Source organism: Phoxinus phoxinus (assembly GCF_949152265.1).
Source record: "Phoxinus phoxinus genome assembly, chromosome: 8".
Taxonomy (NCBI): domain Eukaryota; kingdom Metazoa; phylum Chordata; class Actinopteri; order Cypriniformes; family Leuciscidae; genus Phoxinus; species Phoxinus phoxinus.
The window spans coordinates 18034153-18057289 of NC_136883.1; the positions used below are offsets into that span (position 1 = coordinate 18034153).

Sequence of the window (23137 nt, forward strand, 5' to 3'; positions counted from 1 at the left end):
CCAGACTTCCATCCGCCGCCGATCCCATCCAGTCCAGAGCCTGCCTGTCGCCATCAGAGGCGGCAGAGGAGGAGGAGAGGGAGAGCTTCCTGCACTCCTGACGTTCCCGAACAACCCACTGTTGTCCCGGAGACTGTTCCGGTACAGTCTGCTGTCATCCCGGTGGTCGTTCCAGTACAGCCCGCTGTCGTCCCCGAGCAGCCCGCTGTCTTCCCGGAGGCCGTGCCCGAGCAGCCCGCTGCCGTCCTGGAGGCCGTGCAGGCCGCTGTCGTTCCGGTGGTTGTCCCTGTGCAGCCCGCTGTCACCCCATAGATCGTTCTGGAGATACCCACCATCAGTCCGGCCACGGTAAGGACGGCTGTCTTCCTCTTTTATGCTGTGGCAGTACTGCATGCTTGGAGGAGGCACAGCACGTCCGCCAATCCAGAGACTGTTCACGTCACGTCCGCCGATCCAGAGACTGTTCACGTCACGTCCGCCGATCCAGAGACTGTTCACGTCACGTCCGCCGATCCAGAGACTGTTCACGTCACGTCCGCCGATCCACAGACTGTTCACGTCACGTCCGCCGATCCAGAGACTGTTCACGTCACGTCCGCCGATCCAGAGACCGTTCACGTCACGTCCGCCGATCCAGTATCTATGGAGAGGATGGCCGCCGCTGAGCCATTGTCTCCGGACATGATGCCCTCCGCCACGCTGTCTGTTCCTGTGCCGGTGTCTGTTCCGGAGCCTGAGCCGGTGTCTGTTCCTGTTCCTGAGCCGGTGTCTGTTCCTGTTCCTGAGCCGGTGTCTGTTCCTGAGCCAGGGTCACAGTGTCTGGTGGTTCCCTGGGTTAACCCTCTGGGGTCGGCAAACGCGCGGGCGTGTTTTGCTCGTTTTTTTTTACATAGCAGCAAAATAGACCTAAAATACTCCGTCAGTTTTGGTCACACAGACTTAAGAAATATGAAAAAATAAGCTGTTAAATGTCTACTTTTTTATGTGTCCACTTACAAACGAAATAAAACATTGTGCTTTTGTAAAATAAAGAAAGTAAACGGAGTGCTTTATGCCTCTCCGTCTCCGTGAACTTATTTTCTGAAGCAAGTCTCTAAACTCAAACAAAACTCAGCAAATACTATTCACTCAGACATGATATATATATATATATATATATATCTATAATCATTTAAGTGTGTAGTTTTAAATGATCTAATTCAAAACTAAAAGTAATATTCTATGTTTATGTAATCTATATATAAAGAGCAAGAGATCAGTCGTTCTCATTATCGTTCTGGCAAGCTCATTAGTCTGCTAATGTGACACGCCCATCGAGAGCGCGCGCTATTCAGACGCAGATCTGAAGCAACACATGCAAACCAGTCAACGCCCACAACAGCTGGATAACACACTCGCTGTGAGGAATAATAATCCTGAATCCTGGAAATTTTACCTAACAACGGAGTAGCCTAACAACGGATCCAGCTGCAGATCATCAGTAAGTGCTTTGTTCTAATCGCGATATGAAATGGTGTCTGTAAACCGCAAAAGACTGTTTAAATTTGAATCGCATTTCTGTGTTTGAATGAATGAACGGCACAGACGCATGTTGTTGTTTACTACAGCTCGCGCGTGTCTGTGTGAATGAATTTCGCTTTTAGCAAACTATCTATATTGCCTACTGAGATGAGTAAAAATCGACTGAATACTTTGAAATAAAATGTCTTTGTATAAGCAACATATTAAACTGCAAATTAACATTTATGCCCTAATATAAATTATAAAAGACGACATGTTACAGACGAAATGTGAAAGACAACATTTCGTTTTGGATAGATTATAAAGTTTTTACTGCCACATCAAAACCTAATTTACAAGGTGCAAACAAAATCTTAAAAGGTCAATATAAGCCTTCTCTTTAAATAATTTTTGTGTTTTATTAGTGACAAATTTGGGAAGAGGATAGCCTACATATCACAAAACTTTCTGAAAATACGAATGAGAATTAACTGCACAATTAGGGACCGTTCGGTATGGAATGGGCCACCGGAGGAAAATAGGGGAGGGTCTTGCCTTTTTATTCTTTGTTGAGGGGAGGATCATCCAACTTTTTTTAGTCTAGGGGGAGGGTCACCCAACTTTTGTATTCATGAAAACAACAAACTTTCAAAGTGGCTTGTTTTGTGCATATTTTTCCATGTAGCTCTCTCAGTCTCGGTCCCCCCATAGCTAGCAGATGGGTCTGACCCAACAAAAATCAGACGCGAAAGATGGAAAGATCAAGTCCAGTTTGGCGTTGTTTGACAGTGCGCACGCGCTCAGAAAAGGTGCATCATGTCAGAACAGAACGCCAATGAAATGTTTACCACGAGCAAATAATAAACTTTTGTGATTGCGAATCACAAGCAGTGTCCTGTGAGTGTAACTCTACCGCTGCATGTGATATGTAGCCTACGTCGAGTTTGGGACTGAGGCGCCAGAACTGCAGTTGATAGAATGTGCGCTGTAGCACGATAGGCTACCATATTTCTTCAAAAGCAGATCGTGGAGATATTACATAATCCACGATCAAAAATTGTGATATCGCATAAGCAGAAGTATAAAACGACTGTTAGGCTATCATGTCTGAAAACAAACACAAATGACGCGTGCTACATTGGGGCTGTTTACACCGCTCGTTGGTGTTTTAAGCCCCCAACGTCGTCTTCAAGGCAGCACTGCATGGAAGGCACTCCCCGCCCCCAACAGTTTCAGCCAATCACAACACTGGTGCTCAAATTGGCCCTCAACAGTTTCAGCCAATCACAACGCTGGTGCTCAAATTGAACTTTGAGCGCCAATGAGCGCTCATGACTCCGATCTTGACTGGATTCAACTTGGCTCGGTAAGTTGCATGGAGCATTATTCTAAGAAATGATCATAATTTATAATGGAATGTTTTATTATTAAATAAATGACTATGCTTTGAAATATAGCAAACACTAGCTGCTAGAGATTTTCTTTGCTGGACGGACACTTCAGCTAGCTAGCTCGCTCACTGTAAACAGATTGCAATGATAGATTTTAGCTAACTGTTTTAAGCCAAGGTTAGCTCAAAATGTAGTCAACCTGTTCAAATAGCTGGCAGTGGTGAACATTCAATTTATTTTGGCAAGTAGTCTACCTAATTATCCATGCAGGACAGCTAGTAATTGGGGCAGCAGTTAGCGTTAGCTATCTTCCAGGCAGCCAATTCATTTTCACAATTCACAGTCTGCTTATAACAGCTACAAGACAACCTAGTTAAATGAGCTGCCCAAAGGCATGGATTATGGGTGTCTTTTCAAAACAACTTTAAGCATCCATTGCTGAGTAAGATTTAAGACATGCTTAGACATGTGCTCTTAATCCTTGGTAGCTCTAAGGCAGCCATTTATTCCTAGATAACTTGAAGGCATCCAGGATAGAGCTAGATAAAGCCAGACTGACTTCTAAGCAGCTTTGTAATACTGGCTTACTCTGAGGCAGCCTGTTGAATTTTAGATAACTCCAAGGCAGCTGAGGTGATGTTAGTAACACTGGGTAACTCCAAGGCAACCATTTATTCCTAGATAACTGGAAGGCATCCAGGATAGAGCTAGATAAAGCCAGACTGACTTTGAAGCAGCTTTGTAATACTGGCTTACTCTGAGGCATCCTGTTGAATTTTAGATAACTCCAAGGCAGCTGAGGTGATGTTAGTAACACTGGGTAACTCCAAGGCAACCATTTATTCCTAGATAACTTGAAGGCATCCAGGATAGAGCTAGAAAAAGCCAGACTCACTTCCAACTAGCTTTGTAACACTGGCTTACTCTGAGGCAGCCTGTTGAACTTTAGATAGCTCCAAGGCAGCTGAGGTGATGTTAGTAACACTGGGTAACTCCAAGGCAGCCATTTATTCATAGATAACTGGAAGGCATCCAGGATAGACCTAGAAAAAGCCAGACTGACTTCTAAGCAGCTTTGTAATACTGGCTTAATCCGAGGCAGCCTGTTGAACTTTAGATAACTCCAAGGCAGCTGAGGTGATGTTTTAACACTGAGTAACTCCAAGGCAGCCATTTATTTCTAGATAACTGGAAGGCATCCAGGATAGAGCTAGACAAAGGAAGACTGACTTCGAAGCAGCTTTGTAATACTGGCTTACTCTGAGGCAGCCTGTTGAACTTTAGATAACTCCAAGGCAGCTGAGGAGATGTTAGTAACACTGGGTAACTCAAAGACAACCATTTATTCCTAGATAACTGGAAGGCATCCAGGATAGAGCTAGATAAAGCCAGACTGACTTCCAAGCAGCTTTGTAATACTGGCTTACTCTGAGGCAGCCTGTTGAACTTTAGATAACTCCAAGGCAGCTGAGGTGATGTTAGTAACACTGGGTAACTCAAAGGCAGCCATTTATTCCTAGATAACTGGAAGGCATCCAGGATAGACCTATACTGACTTCTAAGCAGCTTTGACATACTTAATAATAGCTAAAAGCTTTGGCTTACTCTGAGGCAGCCTGATAAAGTTTAGATAACTCCAATGCAGCGGAGGTGATGTTTTAACACTGGGATAGATCTAGGCACAGACAGACTGGCTTGGCTGGTTAACGTTACCTCTGAGGCAGGGTGTTAAATTGTATATATGTATTTTGCTAAGTAACTCTAATCCAGTTGTTAGATAACAGTGAAACATGTACAAATACAAATCGACTTCTGTTGCTTTGTAAAACTAGCTTCGTCCACTTGTTAATTTCAGATAACTGCAAGGCATTTTAAATAAGTGTCTCTTCCATTTACATAACTAAGAGGTAGCCACATCATTTTAATTATTTGATATTTAACTGTATACCCTGCTTACCCTACTGTTTTGCCTCTGTTTTAATCATGTAGGTGTATTTATTGGAAAAGATGCCTGTGGTCACACGAAGTAAGTGTAAACCGGAATACATTTTAGGGTCATTCTAAATTACACTATTAATTTACCATTTTTAAAATCTCATTGTGTTTATAGGGAGAAAATGTACATCCATTCTTTCATGATGCTTTATTCAGTATTTGCATAACATAAATGTCTATTACATATAATGACAGAAATGTACTAAACCATACCTTGTATTGTCCTCCAGAAAAAGCAAGGAACAGCAATCAACATGATTCAAATGGAAGTACCGGTAAGCAATTGTGCTTATTAACACAAACACCTTGCTCACGGGGTAAGGGTCTTCTTCAACTTTTCAATTTTTCATTGATGGAAACCCTGTAAATACATGTAACTCACTATTTTTCAATTCATTATCTCACCCATCAATTAATTAATCCATTCATCGACCATTTTTTTTCCATCCATCTATACATACTTTGGTAACACTTTACGGTAAGGATACATGAATGTTCATGAATTCATGTATAACTTCATGCAGGAATTATGCATTAATTAATGCATTAATATCTCATAAATCATTAGGAACTAACATGAGTTCAACATTTTTCATTCATGACTTCATGGATGAACAACACTTTAATTCAAACATTAACTAAGATGAGTACATCATCCGAATTATAATTTATTACGCATTACCTAGTCACCACTTTAGTTGACGGGCCACACACATGATGAAGTCATTGATAGATAATGCTTAGTTAATGATGGCTACTGTATTTGAAAAAAAGACCCCAAAATAGACCAATCACACCTCATAGCACACACATTCTTTTGACATTGAAATACAGTAGTCATCATTAACTAAGCCTTATATTTTAATGACTTCATGTGTGTGGCCCCTCAACTTAAATGGTGACTAGGTGGGTGCCTAGATCATAATGAAAACACATTTAATCAGTGTTTCTAAGGACCTTGTCACCACTTTAGTTAACAGAAGTTGTGTGCTATGAGCTGTGATTGGTCTATTTTGGAGTCTGTCCAATTACCTGAAGGCTATGATATGAACTGCTGACATTCAAATACAGTAGCCATCATTAACTAAGCATTATCTATCAATGACTTCATCATGTGTGTGGCCCCTCAACTAAAGTGGTGACTAGGTCATTTGAAACACTGATGAACAATGTGCTATTAATGGTGGCATAACTGTGAACAAAGAAAACATCATAATCATGCGTAATAAATTATAATTCGGATGATGTACTCATCTTAATGTTTGAATTAAGGTGTTGTTCATCCATGAAGTCATGAATGAAAAACGTTGAACTCATGTTAGTTCCTGATGATTCATGAGATATTAATGCATAATTCATGCATGAAGTTATACATGAATTCATGATAATTCATGTACCCTTACCGTAAAGTGTTTCCCATACTTTTACCAAAATGAATCAACCCCTATCTAGTCACTTCCAGCTATTCATCTTTTTGGTCTTTTTTTATTTTCAAGGGCCAGCGAAACGGTCCAAAATTCAAATTTTTCATAGATCACCTCTGGTGACCCCTCCACTGGCCCTCCAGCCCCCACCCCCTGTCTCCAAGGACACCCTAGGGTCATCTGTTCACCTGCCCCAAGACCACCGTGAAGATCCCCAGTTTGGACAAGACCATGAACCAGATCCCCAGGATGCACAAGGCTCTGAACCAGATCCCCAGGGCGCACAAGACCACGAACTAGATCCCCAGGGCACACAAGACCCTGAAGACCCAAAGGACACCCAGGCTTTTCGTTGTGTGCCAAGCCTCCTAAAGGTGTGCTCTGGTCACCGTGCACATAGGTAAGAATTATGATAAACATTTAAGCTTAATATGTTTTTTTCTTAGCAGCAGAAAAAACTTTATCACATTTTGTTTCATAACAACAAAATAGGGTAACACTTTAGAACAATGGTCCTTCATTAATGAGTAACTATGCAGGAAGTAATGCAGGACTAATGAGTAATTCTAAATTAATACTTCAGCTACTACTAACAAATATAGAAACAAGCTTAACTAATTCGTTAAGTAAATCAAATTTAGGACATAGTTCCTTATTAGGTAATCAATTACTTGATGAGATTGGCATCATTAAAAACTAATAGGTGATTATCAAAAATTAAAAATAATTACTAATTACTAATCACAACATTAACTTGTCTGACACGTTAGCAATTGTCTTTCTTTTTTTTTATATAAAAGGTAATAAAAGGCATCACTAATTACTCAAGTGTTACCTAGTCATTATGCAGGAACTACTAGTGATCTGGACCATTATTTTAAAGTGCTAACGTGTCAGACAAGTTAATGTTGTGAATAGTAATTAATTAGTAACTCTTTATAATTTGTGATAATTACCTATTAGTTTTTAATGATGCCAATCTCATCAAGTAATTATTAATTACCTAATAAGGAACGATCTCCTAAATTTTATATTACTTACTGATTAGTAAAGCTTGTTTCTGTATTAGTTAATAGTAATAGCTGAAGAGTTTATTTAGAATTACTCATTAGTACTGCATTACTTCCTGCATAGTTACTCATTAATGACCAACCCGGTCTCACACAAAAGCATATACTGATGCTTCCTAACCATGCGTCTTACTCCCAATTTCCACCACATGCGCAACGGCTCCACTGCATGACGGCTCCGTGCTCCGCCGTCCTTCAATACTCACCAGCTCCGGATTTGATGCAGAACGGCTGCGCACATGACTGACAGGTGAAGTCACGAGCTCTCGTAAATTCACGTTAGGGTTAGGGTTAGGGTTAGTTCCGCAGTCAGTGGAAATACACACATTGGGCCCTATCTTGCACCCAGCGCAATTGACTTTGAACACCGACGCATGTATCATTCCTATTTTGCACCCGCGCACAGCGGACTTTTCCCTCCACAGACGCACGTCGGTAAATTAGGGAATGAACTTGCGCTCACGGGGGTTACGCCCAAACCACACCTATGAATAATGAAGCTACTTCAGACCAACCCCTTTTACATTTGCGCCAGGCGCAAGAGTCATTTATCCCGCCGGGAAAATAGCAACAGCGCCGGGATCCGCCCACAAAGTTACTTGCGCTTTGCGCTTTGACACTTGGGTTTCAGATCGTTACAATAGGGCCCATTGACTTTAATGGAAACCTATTGACTCTGCCGTCGTGCCGGAGCGGATCCGCAGTTGTTACGCATTTGGTGGAGGGGGTTACATCCGATGCACAGGTTACACCTTTAGCGTCAATATGAGACCCAGATAGAAATAGGCCAAAAGGCGCCTCCTAGCGGTACCTTAACCGAGACCTAAACCTAACCATAACCCCTGCGTCTCATATTGACGCTAACGGGGTACCCTGTGCGTCGGATGTATGCGTCATGGTAAAGATGCGTCAGTATATGATGCCTTGGTGTGAGACTGTGTTGCAATGGCAGACCATTATTCTAAAGTGTTACCCAAAATAGGATCTAGTATGTGTCTGGCATGATGATGAATGTTAATAGGATTGTAGCTAATTATGGTACAGGAGCTCGATAGAAACAACACATGAACAACCTAACAATGATTGGCAATCACAAGTTTACAAAAGCATATCTACCGGTTTGATTTCTTGGATTTAGACTCATCACTCATGGGCCTCAGTTTTTAAATATGTCTGACAAAGGTACCCTGTATCTGTGGAGGAGGTGAAGAGGAGGACTGCTCCTCCAGAGATGATGTCTGTTAATACACTGACGTCACTCCTCAGAATTAATAAAAATGAAAAAAAGAACCTGAAGGAGGAGCTGAAGAAGGTGGGAGTGGTCCCTGGGCCTGTCACCCAGGTGACATCATTGTGCACCAGATTGACAGAGGGTACAGTTCAATTATTAACAGTTTTACATTAAATTTGGTTGCAAAGTTGGTTATGTTGCAAAGTAGTTGTAAAAAAAATGCACTTTGACATAACAGTGTATCGAAGGCAGTGTTCATTTTATTCACATTTATTTTCCGTTTTACCTTTTGTTATTAAAGGGGAAGCAAAGGACCTTTGCCAGTCTGTTGGTGTCCTTGCAGCCAAGGGCATCAAGTTTGAGGCAGTGACCATGCCGATGACCACTGACCTAATTGTGGCTATTGGGAAAGCAACTGAGTTAAAGTAAGCATTTTAAAAAAATAATAATAATAATAATAATATTAATAAAAAAAACTTTATACATTTGTGTGCTCAGACATGGATGCTAAAATTTTAGTTGCAGGGCTTAAAGGCACTGTGCCTGAATTCAAGAGTGGGCCAACATTTAACATTTGATAGATAGTTTATAGTCATATATAATGATATTTAGATAATTTCAGGCACAGAATGGTTTCTTGCTTTAAGCTCTATCAGTCTTATAGCTTCACTATATTGATATAAATGCACAGACAAAGCTATATACTAAGAACATTCAATGTCTCCCTCCAGATACCAGTTGCAACATTTGGCTGAGGAGGTTCAAAGGAATGGCCAGGACTTCCACAACTTGAGCCATGGTCTGGGGCCAGGAATGGTTAACGTTGTGGTGGAGATTTTGCCAAAATGCATAGATGACAACATAAAAAAAATGCAGTCATAATCCTCTCCCTTTACATTTTTGCACAAGTTGATGCATGTTTGCACATTTTCAGTTATTTTATGTAAAATTAATGGTTTTATAAAGAATTATTGACATCTTTCAGAGTTGTGTTTTTCATTTATCCTTTAACTAGGGTTAGTTAGTATCAACACACTAGCCTCGGGCACCAATAAGCCCTGGCCAAACAAGGCAGCACTTAGTTAAAAAGATATCATCACACTGTACATTATAAAAACACAATGTACAACATTAGGCTGTATAAAACACCAAACAAAAACAGGAGACAGATATGAGCTGTGAAAAATCATTATTCTTTATTGGTTCAAGCAAGACAAGCTCATACAAACAAGACAAGCACATACTTCAAAGAAAACTGAGTGAATGTAACTCATCCCTCATGTCTTTTGGATCTCAAGTAAAAGTTATACTTACAAATATGCAACAAAAGACTCTGTTAAGAAACGCACAAAAACAGCAATTATATGAACAAACATATTCCCCAGCCTTAACCCTAATCCCGCTATGTATCTTCACTCTGAGCAGAGTTCAACTTGCGACCCCTTTTTCTTTTAGTACCTTTAGGCTTAAAATTTCTGTCCTTATTTACTTTGTGGATTTCTTTTTCTGGATTGTTTGTGCATTTGTGTGCACTTGCCAATTTCCTTTTTGTGAGTTCAATTGCTTTCCTGTATTTATGTAGCCTTTCTATCTTCCTCTTTTTGCTTTGTGTTTGGAACCTACCAAAGGCAAGCTGGTGGGCTGCTTTAATGTTGTTATATAGGGCCAATGAAGGATTATAACTTTCGCTGTCACACCAACTACTCAAATCTTTGAGCATTTTCCGGATACAGTGCTGTGGCTGTGCTGTGTCTGTGTGTTGTGGCTGTGCTATGTCTGTGCTGTCCAATTGTGGCAGTGTATCGTCAGAATTCATTTGCTCTGTCTCATCATTGATTTCACTTCTGACTGTCTGACTTTCATACAGTTTATTTGCCACCAACAAACACACACATAATTCACCCAAACTGTTTGTTAAACAAGAGCACTGTTGTTTAGAAACAAAGACTATGCCCACGTGGTCACTATAGTGGACCACAATCGTGTTCCCATCAATCAAGAATTGCTGGGTTGCACTCAACATTTCTGCTTTTTGTTGTCGAAGTGCAACTATGTCCACCTTATCTTTTGCCAACTCTTGAGCAAATGCTAAGTGCTTGCACTTTTGACCTTGTCCATTGACTGGACATTGGCACAAACAGTGCAGCAAATCAACCTCATAAAAAAGACCAGGTTTATTTTCTGAGGGGACACGGAAGAGACCTCCAGACAGATGACTGACGTATTGATCAAGTCCATGAGACCTCATCCTCTCAGCTGCTTTAGCACTGTCGTCGGGATATGACACTTTGGATGGGACTCGGCCAGCAAGTTTAAAATCATCCAAATGGCTAAAGACATAAGGGTTTATAATCAGTGGGTTGCCAGGGTTTCAGAGATTTAGACTAACCAACAACCACCCACCTACACAAATTCTGGCTATACTAAATAGCATTTTTTTAATGACCTTCAATGTTCTTCAGTTTTAGTATTCATTCTGTTTACAGTGCTGAATATTTTAACCAAGAACCCACATAAAGGTTTGGATATAGACTTACCAGTAGTATTTCACAACATGGTTATGAAGGATAAGTAATAAGTCATCCAACCTCTTGTTGCAATATCCCCCAAGAAAGTTGTACTTGATCCCAAAGAAGAACCTTTAAAAGGAGATATCTGTATTAACTTTTGGATTATACAGTGTAAATTTTCTTGTAGACAGTCATTTAATAACTTCTGGATATCCTTAAAGCAGCACCAGGTAGAAATTCCATTTTGATCAAACAACGGCCCCTAGAGTCGCTGTGGAGCACTTGTATTTAACGTTACTGTCCTAAATACCACTCAGGCAGAGCACTCTTCACTCACGGCTAATTAGGGCCCAAGCCTTATAAGGCGAAGGCCCTATTGTTTTCCTTAGGATAATTTTTTTTCAGTTTTTTTTTTCAACTTCTCGGGCACTTTTGGGGCTCTTAACATGCTCAAAAACTCTTGAAACTTTGCACACGGGTCAGAACCCGCGGCCAACAGGTCCGGGCTGAAGCTGGTACCGGGGCGTGGCAGTGGGGCTCGACAGAAAATCAAGATTGGCTCGCGTTGCACTGACATTGGTAGAAACTGATAAACGGTCAGAGAAGCAGAAGCACAAATGATTAGCGCATGATTGAGTTTGCCATTTGATGTTGGGCAGCGTTGTTGTGTTCACGCCGGCGCGATATATATATATATATATATATATAAATATAGCTGCAAGCAGCGATGGAAGGTCCAAGACGGTGGCACCACAACCCCTGTGTCTTTAGTGTAACTAAAGGCACCGGGCTGGCGGTGCAACCGGCTTGGGCCCGCAATCGCTGCTTGCAGCTATATATATATATATATATATATATATATATATATATATATATATATATATATATTGTTGTTGTGTTTAGGCCCATTGAAAGATTTGTTCACCTCTCCACAACATTATTTGTTTCACTCTGGTGGTGGAAAAACATCCGGCCAAAATTGGACCACATGGCACCACACTGTATCCAATTGTCCTTCAGGTAGTTCAGCACTCTGTCTGACCCAGTCTCTTTGTGAATATTTTTAAGGACCGTAGAAGCTGTCTGGTGAAATTCTTTCTCCTAGAAATGTAGGTGAAATTAGGAAAATTATTAGATTATTTTTATAATCACGATCACCCACCATTCATACTTTATTTTCTTACTCCGCACACAAATACAACCCATAAGAAGGGAGGGGTATAAACTCAGCCTACTGTTACACTGTCAAATTCCTGCTGAATTCTTAGTGAGCTTGACTGGATAATAGGGGTGTGCATTGGCACTGCCCTCACAATTCGATTCGATTACGATTCACCAGGTAACGATTCGATTCAATTCGATTCTGCGATGCATTGCGATGCATTGCGATGCATCAAAATTCTACTGCACACAAGGCAAATTTTTAATTAGTCATGAGGAAATACAAGCACTCAGATATTGAACATGAGCAACATATTTTATTGGCTGCTATGCGTGTATTATCACTCTCCTCCTGTATCTTTGACAAATGTCATTAAACAAAATAAAATTGAATGGTACAGGGTATTACTATTGTTTGGCATTTTTAAACCTGAAAAAGAAAACATAAATCACTGTTTTCAGTGCTTTGAATGAGAAATGTTTCTCTTCTCTGCTTTAGAATAATTTGAAATTAAATAGAGCAATAATAACAGCCAATTTTTTTTACACACAGTAAAATAGCAGCTCTAAGACAGGGCACTTCCTGAACTCTTGTGCAAATATTAATCAGTAATCAGTCACACTATTGTAACAACAACCAGCACCCAGCAATATAAATATTCAGTGCAACATAGAACACACAGTAACCACTTATACTGTGAAACTTTTCAAGTAGTAAAGTCAAGTGCAACTATTCTCAACAAAACAGCAGCTTAGCAGCTTTAAGACAATGACAATTATATACCTCCTATTGTAACAACAACCAGCACCCAGCAATACAAATATTCAGTGCAACACAGAACACACAGTAACCACTGTGTGAAACTTTTCAAGTAGTAAAGTCAAGTGCAACTATTCTCAACAAAACAGCAGCTTAGCAGCTTTAAGACAATGACAATTATATACCTGTCTGATCCTAACAATCACATCAGCTGCATACAACAAAATATCAAGATGGTCTGAGTTCAACATCACCATCATCAACAATCCGTTTCAGAGTGAGGAAATATATAGTTTGACCTAAGCCTACATCATAACTTCTCACTGTTCAGCATTTGGGAATTTCAAGGTTCTTGTGTAAGAACACAAGCTGATCGACATGGTCCGGTTTGAGAGCGCTTCTTTTTGCAGTGATAACATCTCCTGCAGTGGAGAACACTCTCTCTGCTGACACACTTGTCCCTGGGATGCACAAGTATCTCCTTGCCAACCTAGAGAGGAGAGGAAATGTGCCCTTATGGCGATGCCACCAGTCCAAGGGATCCTCAGAGAGAGGCACAGCTGGGGATCTACAGTACAAGTCCATTTCCTCCTCAGCACTGGCATCGGCGGTCTTACTTTGTACTGCAGGTTCACTGACGTCATTGAAAGCAGGTCCCAGCAAACTCACAAGCAGCGATGATGCCCTTCTTTTGGGAGCGGAGGGGCCTGCTGAGTCTGACACATTGTCATCCACGAACAGCAACTCTTCCTTGGTTCCTGAACTTCCTGTTCTGCCAGGCGCTTCATCTGCTTCTGTCCTACGTCTCCTCTCATTCTGTGTTTGAACAAAATAAATGAGCAAAAAACAGCAGTTAGCAGCACTTTCTCAGCCAATGCTGCAGCTCACATGACAACAGATAACTATTTTTCTCAGTCTTAACATTTTACTGACTATGTAGCTGCTTATATTTAACATTACATTTGTTATTATTACAATTGAATTGAAAGTTATTCCATTCCAAGTTTTACAAGTAAAAATTAAATTACCTCCAGGGATGCAGCCTCTGAAGTCACTCCTGCGGAGATATCCAATTTCTCCTCCTCTGTCAGGAAAGGTAACCCCTTAAAGCGAGGATCCAGGGCAGAGGATGTATGAAGGATCTTCTTCTCTGCCTCGCTGGTGTACCTCTTAAGGAGATCTGTTTTGATGGCATTCTTCACATCGCGGATCAGTGGTTGGTCTCCAATAGTGTCTGACATGCTCTGGAGGAGTTGGGCATATACTGGTGCAATGAGGCTGACTGTAGGACTGCTCTCCTCTGACATAAAAACAGTGGCATCCTTCACTGGTTTTAATGTCTTCACTAATTCCTCCACGTTAGCCAGATCTGCTCTGCTGAGTGTGACAATGTCACTCTCATCTACATTTAGGGCAGGCGACAGCAGGGTGGCATGCACTGCAGCTTGCAGTTGCAAAAACCTCTCCATCATATCATGAGCACTATTCCACCTTGTGGTGACATCAGTTATAAGTTTAAGTGGACTTTTCAGTTTAAGAACAACTCTCTGGTTTTCTTCAAATAGGTGCTTTGCCTTTGTGCTGCGGTGGAAGTATGCTGAGATACGTCGGACTCTGCCCAGAAGCCTGGAGACCGTCGGTAGCTTAAGCGCCCGCTGCGCAGCGAGGTTCAACGTATGCGCGAAGCATTTAACATGAGGGAAGTTGCCAATTTCAGCAGCACTTATCATATTAGCGGCGTTGTCCGTAACCAGCACAACACTTTTATCTGTTAGCTGCCATTCCTCCACAACATCTAAGAGTAGCCTCGCCATATGAGCACCAGTGTGGCTCTCATAAACTGCTCTCGTCTGCAGCACATGTGATACAATCTGCCAATCCTCGCTAATATAATGTGCCGTTATGGTTACATAGGACTCGGTTGCGACTGAAGTCCAGGCGTCACTTGTAATGGCTACACGAATGGCTTTACACATTGATTCCATTACCTTTGCTTTGGTTTCTTTGTACAATGCGGGAAGCGCAGAATCAGTGAAGGTAGCTCTTGTCGGTAGCTTATACCGGGGCTCAATTGTTTTAAGCATGTGGCGAAACCCCGCATTTTCAACCACAGAATAGGGTCGTAGATCCTTCGCTATGAAACATGCCACCGATCGTGTGATCCTCTTTGCTCTCTCGGAGTTGTGTGGCAACGTTGACACTAGCGACTCGTCAATTCTTGGCTGGGATGTGTCGACTTTTTGTGTTGTTGTTGTCGTTGTTGAAGCCAACTCAGGATGCCAACGATCAACATGGTTCGTGAAGTTAGTTGTATTGCCAACGTGTTTGATTTTAGTGTGGCAGGTTTTACACACCGCGTATGTCTTGTCTAATTTACCATTGATTTCGTAAAATCCGAAATGAGCCCAGATGTCCGCTTTACACGTTTTGGGTGCGTTTTTAATTATCCGTCTATCACGGTCACCTCCCTCCGCCTCAGCCATTTTGATTGTTGTTGTTGTCATTCCCCCGGAAGTAATTGAAACGTCACAACTATTGCTCAACTCAAGGCAAGAAAATAAACAGTGACATAATCGATTATGGCACTTTGCCGCATCGATGCTGAATCGTGCATGTCCCGCATTGCGATGCATCGCCGAATCGATTATTGTTGACACCCCTACTGGATAATGGCTGACATGACATTTTTTGTGAGCACAATCCTGTTTATCAAGGTGAAGTTTCAGAAGGAAGAACACTTAACTGTACGGCATTGCTTCAGTAAACATACTCCTTGAATAATGATGTTTCTCACAGCTGGATCTTGGACCTGGCCTCCATCTTTCTTGACAAGCCAACGATGGATTGCCTTCATGTCAAACAAAATTAACAATAACAGAATCAGTGATGACTCTTTAGATCTTTTTACAAATCCTACCATTTAGTAAGTAATCTTTGAAATCTTGAAAACAGCAATATATTTTTTCAAGGTTACACATCTGCATTACTCCTATAAGTTATGCTCACTTGGAGGACATGGAACCAGCAAAGCAACACAGAGGTATGCGGGAAGACAGTCTTAATTGCCTTGATTTCTGTCTGGTCCTTGTCAACCATAACACATCTAGGAATGGAAATTGAACTTGTTGAACATGTAAATTGAAGTGTTGAGTTCATAAAATTATCATAAAAGGTGGTAAAGAAAGTACAGGCTAAAACCCAACCAACTGGAACCATTAACCATTTAATACCTTGGTGTGAGATCATCTGCTGCCTCTTTTAGTGTCTTAAGGCAAGCTGTTAGAGTAGATGTCGTCTCTTCACTCAAAATAAAAAATGACACAGGTACTCCTTTACCTTCTTCATTTTTCACCATGACTGCATAAAAGGCAAATCCATATTGAGTGATACTTTTGTAGGTAGCATCCAAAAACAACATTTGTCCCCCAAATTTTTTAAGCTGCTCCAGCTGCCATGTGGAACTATAGACAATCATCAGGGGCTGTTCCTCACTATGTGAGAGTGGTTGAAAAAGTAAAATACTGTCTTTCAACTCAGAATGGATTAGTTTTTCAACAGATACACTGTCATTTACATCCATTCTGATGTATTTATTGAAGGTGGCTCTAATTTGTGTTATGTCCTCTGGAGAGACAAAGAATGTTCTGTCCATAAAGTCTGTTTTTCCCCGGCTCTGAGACCAATCAATGCATTTTAAAAGAATGGCGCTATTTGAGAGCCCTTGAGAAATACACTTATGAATGAATTCTACCAAGTCCTCGTCTATGCGGTTCATTCTACTTTCTTTTCTATTAGTTAGGTCATGGCCACTATGTTCTGACATCTGCCTTACAACACAACCCCTTATTTTGGCAGATGTTAGGAATTGGAAGGACACATATGCCGAACAGGAATTTGCCCTTGTCTTCTCAGGGTCACCAGCCGAAGAACCTGTTTTATGGTTTGACCGCTCACACCTCCACTGGATAACATTTTTCCTGGTCTTCATATAGGTGAATCTCCCTTTTCCATTCTCATGTAGGCCATCCAGGTGGTTCCTCATGAAAAGGTCATCTGGAAAAGTCCCAACATTTTCAATTGTGCGCTGTATTCTTGGATCTCTTTCTTTCCTAAGACCATCCTCAATGGACTTTCTCCAATATGTCTCCATTCTCTAAAGGGGAGGAAAATAGAACAGAAGATACATAGCACACGTATGAATACCTTGATATCTTGTCAACTATTAGTAGGGATGTAACAATATATCGTGCCACAATATATCGCAATACAAAAATGCAACAATATGTATCGTGGATAGTGATAATATGTATCGTGGATAGTTCACCCAAAATAAAAATTACTGTGTGAGAAAAAAAAATCCCTGTTTTCAGAGTTTTAGTGTGAGTACTAAATTAAATGACATATTCGTCTGAAATAATTTTGTATTTTCAGCTTCAGAATCATAAATATTTTTATTTTCTGGTGACACCATTGTCCTTGGGTTACAAGCACCAAGTCCAAGCCTATTCATTCAAACCCACAATGTAATATCAAAGTTAGTATTTAAATACACAGTACATTTTTTGTTAACCATGTCTTGGGAGTATTGTATGTTGAGTTCAGTTCCGAGATATGTATCAAATCGTAACATGAGGGTATCATTAGACCCCTAACTATAAGCAATCAATATTGAAAAGCAACATAGAAGTAAACTCCTCATCTAATTTGTCAGTCACTTAAAGGTGTTCCCATGACCACACATGATGTAAAAATTATATTTTTCTTGTGCTATCCTGATTATAAATAAACTGCTCCTCAACACTGTGTGAGTAACTTTGAACTTGCCCAAGGTGCCATAGTTATCTGAAATTTAACAGGCTGCCTCAGAAGTAGCCAGTGTTACAAAGCTAGTTGGAAATGAGTCTGGCTTTTTCTAGCTCTATCCTGGATGCCTTCCAGTTATCTAGGAATAAATGGTTGCCTTTGAGTTACCCAGTGTTACTAACATCACCTCAGCTGCCTTGGAGTTATCTAAAGTTCAACAGGCTGCCTCAGAGTAAGCCAGTTTTACAAAGCTGCTTAGAAGTCAGTCTTCCTTTGTCTAGCTCTATCCTGGATGCCTTCCAGTTATCTATGAATAAATGGCTGCCTTTGAGTTACCCAGTGTTAAAACATCACCTCAGCTGCCTTGGAGCTATCTAACGTTCAACAGGCTGCCTCAGAGTAAGCCAGTATTACAAAGCTTCTTAGAAGTCAGTCTGGCTTTTTCTAGCTCTATCCTGGATGCCTTCCAGTTATCTAGGAATAAATGGCTGCCTTGGAGTTACCCAGTGTTACTAACATCACCTCAGCTGCCTTGGAGTTATCTAAAGTTCAACAGGCTGCCTCAGAAGTAGCCAGTATTACAAAGCTGGTTAGAAGTCAGTCTGGCTTTTTCTAGGTCTATCCTGGATGCCTTCCAGTTATCTAGGAATAAATGGTTGCCTTTGAGTTACCCAGTGTTACTAACATCACCTCAGCTGCCTTGGAGTTATCTAAAGTTCAACAGGCTGCCTCAGAGTAAGCCAGTTTTACAAAGCTGCTTAGAAGTCAGTCTTCCTTTGTCTAGCTCTATCCTGGATGCCTTCCAGTTATCTATGAATAAATGGCTGCCTTGGAGTTACCCAGTGTTACTAACATCACCTCAGCTGCCTTGGAGTTATCTAAAGTTCAACAGGCTGCCTCAGAGTAAGCCAGTTTTACAAAGCTGCTTAGAAGTCAGTCTTCCTTTGTCTAGCTCTATCCTGGATGCCTTCCAGTTATCTATGAATAAATGGCTGCCTTTGAGTTACCCAGTGTTAAAACATCACCTCAGCTGCCTTGGAGCTATCTAATGTTCAACAGGCTGCCTCAGAGTAAGCCAGTATTACAAAGCTTCTTAGAAGTCAGTCTGGCTTTTTCTAGCTCTATCCTGGATGCCTTCCAGTTATCTAGGAATAAATGGCTGCCTTGGAGTTACCCAGTGTTACTAACATCACCTCAGCTGCCTTGGAGTTATCTAAAGTTCAACAGGCTGCCTCGGATTAAGCCAGTATTACAAAGCTGCTTAGAAGTCAGTCTGGCTTTTTCTAGCTCTATCCTGGATGCCTTCCAGTTATCTATGAATAAATGGCTGCCTTGGAGTTACCCAGTGTTACTAACATCACCTCAGCTGCCTTGGAGTTATCTAAAGTTCAACAGGCTGCCTCAGAAGTAGCCAGTATTACAAAGCTGCTTAGAAGTCAGTCTGGCTTTTTTTAGCTCTATCCTGGATGCCTTCAAGTTATCTAGGAATAAATGGCTGCCTTGGAGTTACCCAGTGTTACTAACATCACCTCAGCTGCCTTGGAGTTATCTAAAGTTCAACAGGCTGCCTCAGAGTAAGCCAGTATTACAAAGCTGCTTCGAAGTCAGTCTTCCTTTGTCTAGCTCTATCCTGGATGCCTTCCAGTTATCTAGGAATAAATGGCTGCCTTGGAGTTACCCAGTGTTACTAACATCACCTCAGCTGCCTTGGAGTTATCTAAAGTTCAACAGGCTGCCTCAGAGTAAGCCAGTATTACAAAGCTGCTTCGAAGTCAGTCTTCCTTTGTCTAGCTCTATCCTGGATGCCTTCCAGTTATCTAGGAATAAATGGCTGCCTTGGAGTTACTCAGTGTTACTAACATCACCTCAGCTGCCTTGGAGTTATCTAAAGTTCAACAGGCTGCCTCAGAGTAAGCCAGTATTACAAAGCTGCTTCGAAGTCAGTCTTCCTTTGTCTAGCTCTATCCTGGATGCCTTCCAGTTATCTAGGAATAAATGGTTGCCTTTGAGTTACCCAGCGTTACTAACATCACCTCAGCTGCCTTGGAGTTATCTAAAGTTCAACAGGCTGCCTTAGAGTAAGCCAGTATTACAAAGCTGCTTTGAAGTCAGTCTTCCTTTGTCTAGCTCTATCCTGGATGCCTTCAAGTTATCTAGGAATAAATGGCTGCCTTGGAGTTACCCAGTGTTACTAACATCACCTCAGCTGCCTTGGAGCTATCTAAAGTTCAACAGGCTGCCTCAGAGTAAGCCAGTATTACAAAGCTGCTTCAAAGTCAGTCTGGCTTTATCTAGCTCTATCCTGGATGCCTTCAAGTTATCTAGGAATAAATGGCTGCCTTGGAGTTACCCAGTGTTACTAACATCACCTCAGCTGCCTTGGAGTTATCTAAAGTTCAACAGGCTGCCTCAGAAGTAGCCAGTATTACAAAGCTGGTTAGAAGTCAGTCTGGCTTTTTCTAGGTCTATCCTGGATGCCTTCCAGTTATCTAGGAATAAATGGTTGCCTTTGAGTTACCCAGTGTTACTAACATCACCTCAGCTGCCTTGGAGTTATCTAAAGTTCAACAGGCTGCCTCAGAGTAAGCCAGTTTTACAAAGCTGCTTAGAAGTCAGTCTTCCTTTGTCTAGCTCTATCCTGGATGCCTTCCAGTTATCTATGAATAAATGGCTGCCTTGGAGTTACCCAGTGTTACTAACATCACCTCAGCTGCCTTGGAGTTATCTAAAGTTCAACAGGCTGCCTCAGAGTAAGCCAGTTTTACAAAGCTGCTTAGAAGTCAGTCTTCCTTTGTCTAGCTCTATCCTGGATGCCTTCCAGTTATCTATGAATAAATGGCTGCCTTTGAGTTACCCAGTGTTAAAACATCACCTCAGCTGCCTTGGAGCTATCTAATGTTCAACAGGCTGCCTCAGAGTAAGCCAGTATTACAAAGCTTCTTAGAAGTCAGTCTGGCTTTTTCTAGCTCTATCCTGGATGCCTTCCAGTTATCTAGGAATAAATGGCTGCCTTGGAGTTACCCAGTGTTACTAACATCACCTCAGCTGCCTTGGAGTTATCTAAAGTTCAACAGGCTGCCTCGGATTAAGCCAGTATTACAAAGCTGCTTAGAAGTCAGTCTGGCTTTTTCTAGCTCTATCCTGGATGCCTTCCAGTTATCTATGAATAAATGGCTGCCTTGGAGTTACCCAGTGTTACTAACATCACCTCAGCTGCCTTGGAGTTATCTAAAGTTCAACAGGCTGCCTCAGAAGTAGCCAGTATTACAAAGCTGCTTAGAAGTCAGTCTGGCTTTTTTTAGCTCTATCCTGGATGCCTTCAAGTTATCTAGGAATAAATGGCTGCCTTGGAGTTACCCAGTGTTACTAACATCACCTCAGCTGCCTTGGAGTTATCTAAAGTTCAACAGGCTGCCTCAGAGTAAGCCAGTATTACAAAGCTGCTTCGAAGTCAGTCTTCCTTTGTCTAGCTCTATCCTGGATGCCTTCCAGTTATCTAGGAATAAATGGCTGCCTTGGAGTTACCCAGTGTTACTAACATCACCTCAGCTGCCTTGGAGTTATCTAAAGTTCAACAGGCTGCCTCAGAGTAAGCCAGTATTACAAAGCTGCTTCGAAGTCAGTCTTCCTTTGTCTAGCTCTATCCTGGATGCCTTCCAGTTATCTAGGAATAAATGGCTGCCTTGGAGTTACTCAGTGTTACTAACATCACCTCAGCTGCCTTGGAGTTATCTAAAGTTCAACAGGCTGCCTCAGAGTAAGCCAGTATTACAAAGCTGCTTCGAAGTCAGTCTTCCTTTGTCTAGCTCTATCCTGGATGCCTTCCAGTTATCTAGGAATAAATGGTTGCCTTTGAGTTACCCAGCGTTACTAACATCACCTCAGCTGCCTTGGAGTTATCTAAAGTTCAACAGGCTGCCTCAGAGTAAGCCAGTATTACAAAGTTGCTTTGAAGTCAGTCTTCCTTTGTCTAGCTCTATCCTGGATGCCTTCAAGTTATCTAGGAATAAATGGCTGCCTTGGAGTTACCCAGTGTTACTAACATCACCTCAGCTGCCTTGGAGCTATCTAAAGTTCAACAGGCTGCCTCAGAGTAAGCCAGTATTACAAAGCTGCTTCAAAGTCAGTCTGGCTTTATCTAGCTCTATCCTGGATGCCTTCAAGTTATCTAGGAATAAATGGCTGCCTTGGAGTTACCCAGTGTTACTAACATCACCTCAGCTGCCTTGGAGCTATCTAAAGTTCAACAGGCTGCCTCAGAGTAAGCCAGTATTACAAAGCTGCTTCAAAGTCAGTCTGGCTTTATCTAGCTCTATCCTGGATGCCTTCAAGTTATCTAGGAATAAATGGCTGCCTTAGAGCTACCAAGTATTAAGAGCACATGTCTAAGCATGTCTTAAATCTTACTCAGCAATGGATGCTTAAAGTTGTTTTGAAAAGACACCCATAATCCATGCCTTTGGGCAGCTCATTTAACTAGGTTGTCTTGTAGCTGTTATAAGCAGACTGTGAATTGTGAAAATGAATTGGCTGCCTGGAAGATAGCTAACGCTAACTGCTGCCCCAATTACTAGCTGTCCTGCATGGATAATTAGGTAGGCTACTTGCCAAAATAAATTGAATGTTCACCACTGCCAGCTATTTGAACAGGTTGACTACATTTTGAGCTAACCTTGGCTTAAAACAGTTAGCTAAAATCTATCATTGCAATCTGTTTACAGTGAGCGAGCTAGCTAGCTGAAGTGTCCGTCCAGCAAAGAAAATCTCTAGCAGCTAGTGTTTGCTATATTTCAAAGCATAGTCATTTATTTAATAATAAAACATTCCATGATAAATTATGATAATTTCTTAGAATAATGCTCTATGCAACTTACCGAGCCAAGTTGAATCCAGTCAAGATCCGAGTCATGATTGCTCGTTGGCGCTCAAAGTTCAATTTGAGCACCAGTGTTGTGATTGGCTGAAACTGTTGGGGGCGGGGAGTGCCTTCCATGCAGTGCTGCCTTGAAGACGACGTTGGGGGCTTAAAACACCAACGAGCGTTTACACCTGGCCACTTCATGCGTTTTCTCAGATCGGATAGCTATCTGATTTATCAAAACGATTCCATTTACACCTGGGGCCTGTTTCAGAAAGGAGGTTAAGTGAAAACTTGAGTATGTTAACCCTGAAATGAGGGAAACTCTGGGTTTTCCGTTTCAGAATGGGAGGTATATCAAACCCGAGAAAGCAGAGTAAGTCAAGTCTGTTTCTGAAAGAGGGGTAACTTATACTCAGAGTCAGTTACCATGG

The 23137-nt window shown here is 41.5% G+C and overlaps 3 protein-coding genes across 3 annotated transcripts; 1 reads left to right on the forward strand and 2 right to left on the reverse strand.

The window, feature by feature from the left end:
• Positions 1-2319: 2319 nt before the first annotated feature.
• Positions 2320-9493, forward strand: LOC307003098 (uncharacterized protein; the record flags this gene model as incomplete). The annotated part of the gene is made up of 7 exons (XM_079621211.1): positions 2320-2866; positions 4881-4917; positions 5117-5161; positions 6383-6710; positions 8563-8753; positions 8913-9036; positions 9343-9493. The coding sequence occupies exons 1-7, from the start codon at positions 2822-2824 to the stop codon at positions 9491-9493; spliced, it is 921 nt and encodes a 306-aa protein (XP_079477337.1). The 5' UTR covers positions 2320-2821.
• Positions 9494-9893: 400 nt separating this feature from the next.
• Positions 9894-22825, reverse strand: LOC307002778 (uncharacterized protein). The gene is made up of 7 exons (XM_079620691.1): positions 22720-22825; positions 16273-17195; positions 16049-16145; positions 15786-15890; positions 12047-12222; positions 11149-11250; positions 9894-10941 (listed from the first exon to the last, which is right to left on the reverse strand). The coding sequence occupies exons 2-7, from the start codon at positions 17190-17192 to the stop codon at positions 10014-10016; spliced, it is 2328 nt and encodes a 775-aa protein (XP_079476817.1). The 5' UTR covers positions 17193-17195; positions 22720-22825; the 3' UTR covers positions 9894-10013.
• Positions 13370-15525, reverse strand: LOC307003099 (E3 SUMO-protein ligase ZBED1-like; the record flags this gene model as incomplete). The annotated part of the gene is made up of 2 exons (XM_079621212.1): positions 13370-13858; positions 14071-15525. The coding sequence occupies 2 exons, from the start codon at positions 15523-15525 to the stop codon at positions 13370-13372; spliced, it is 1944 nt and encodes a 647-aa protein (XP_079477338.1).
• Positions 22826-23137: the final 312 nt, after the last annotated feature.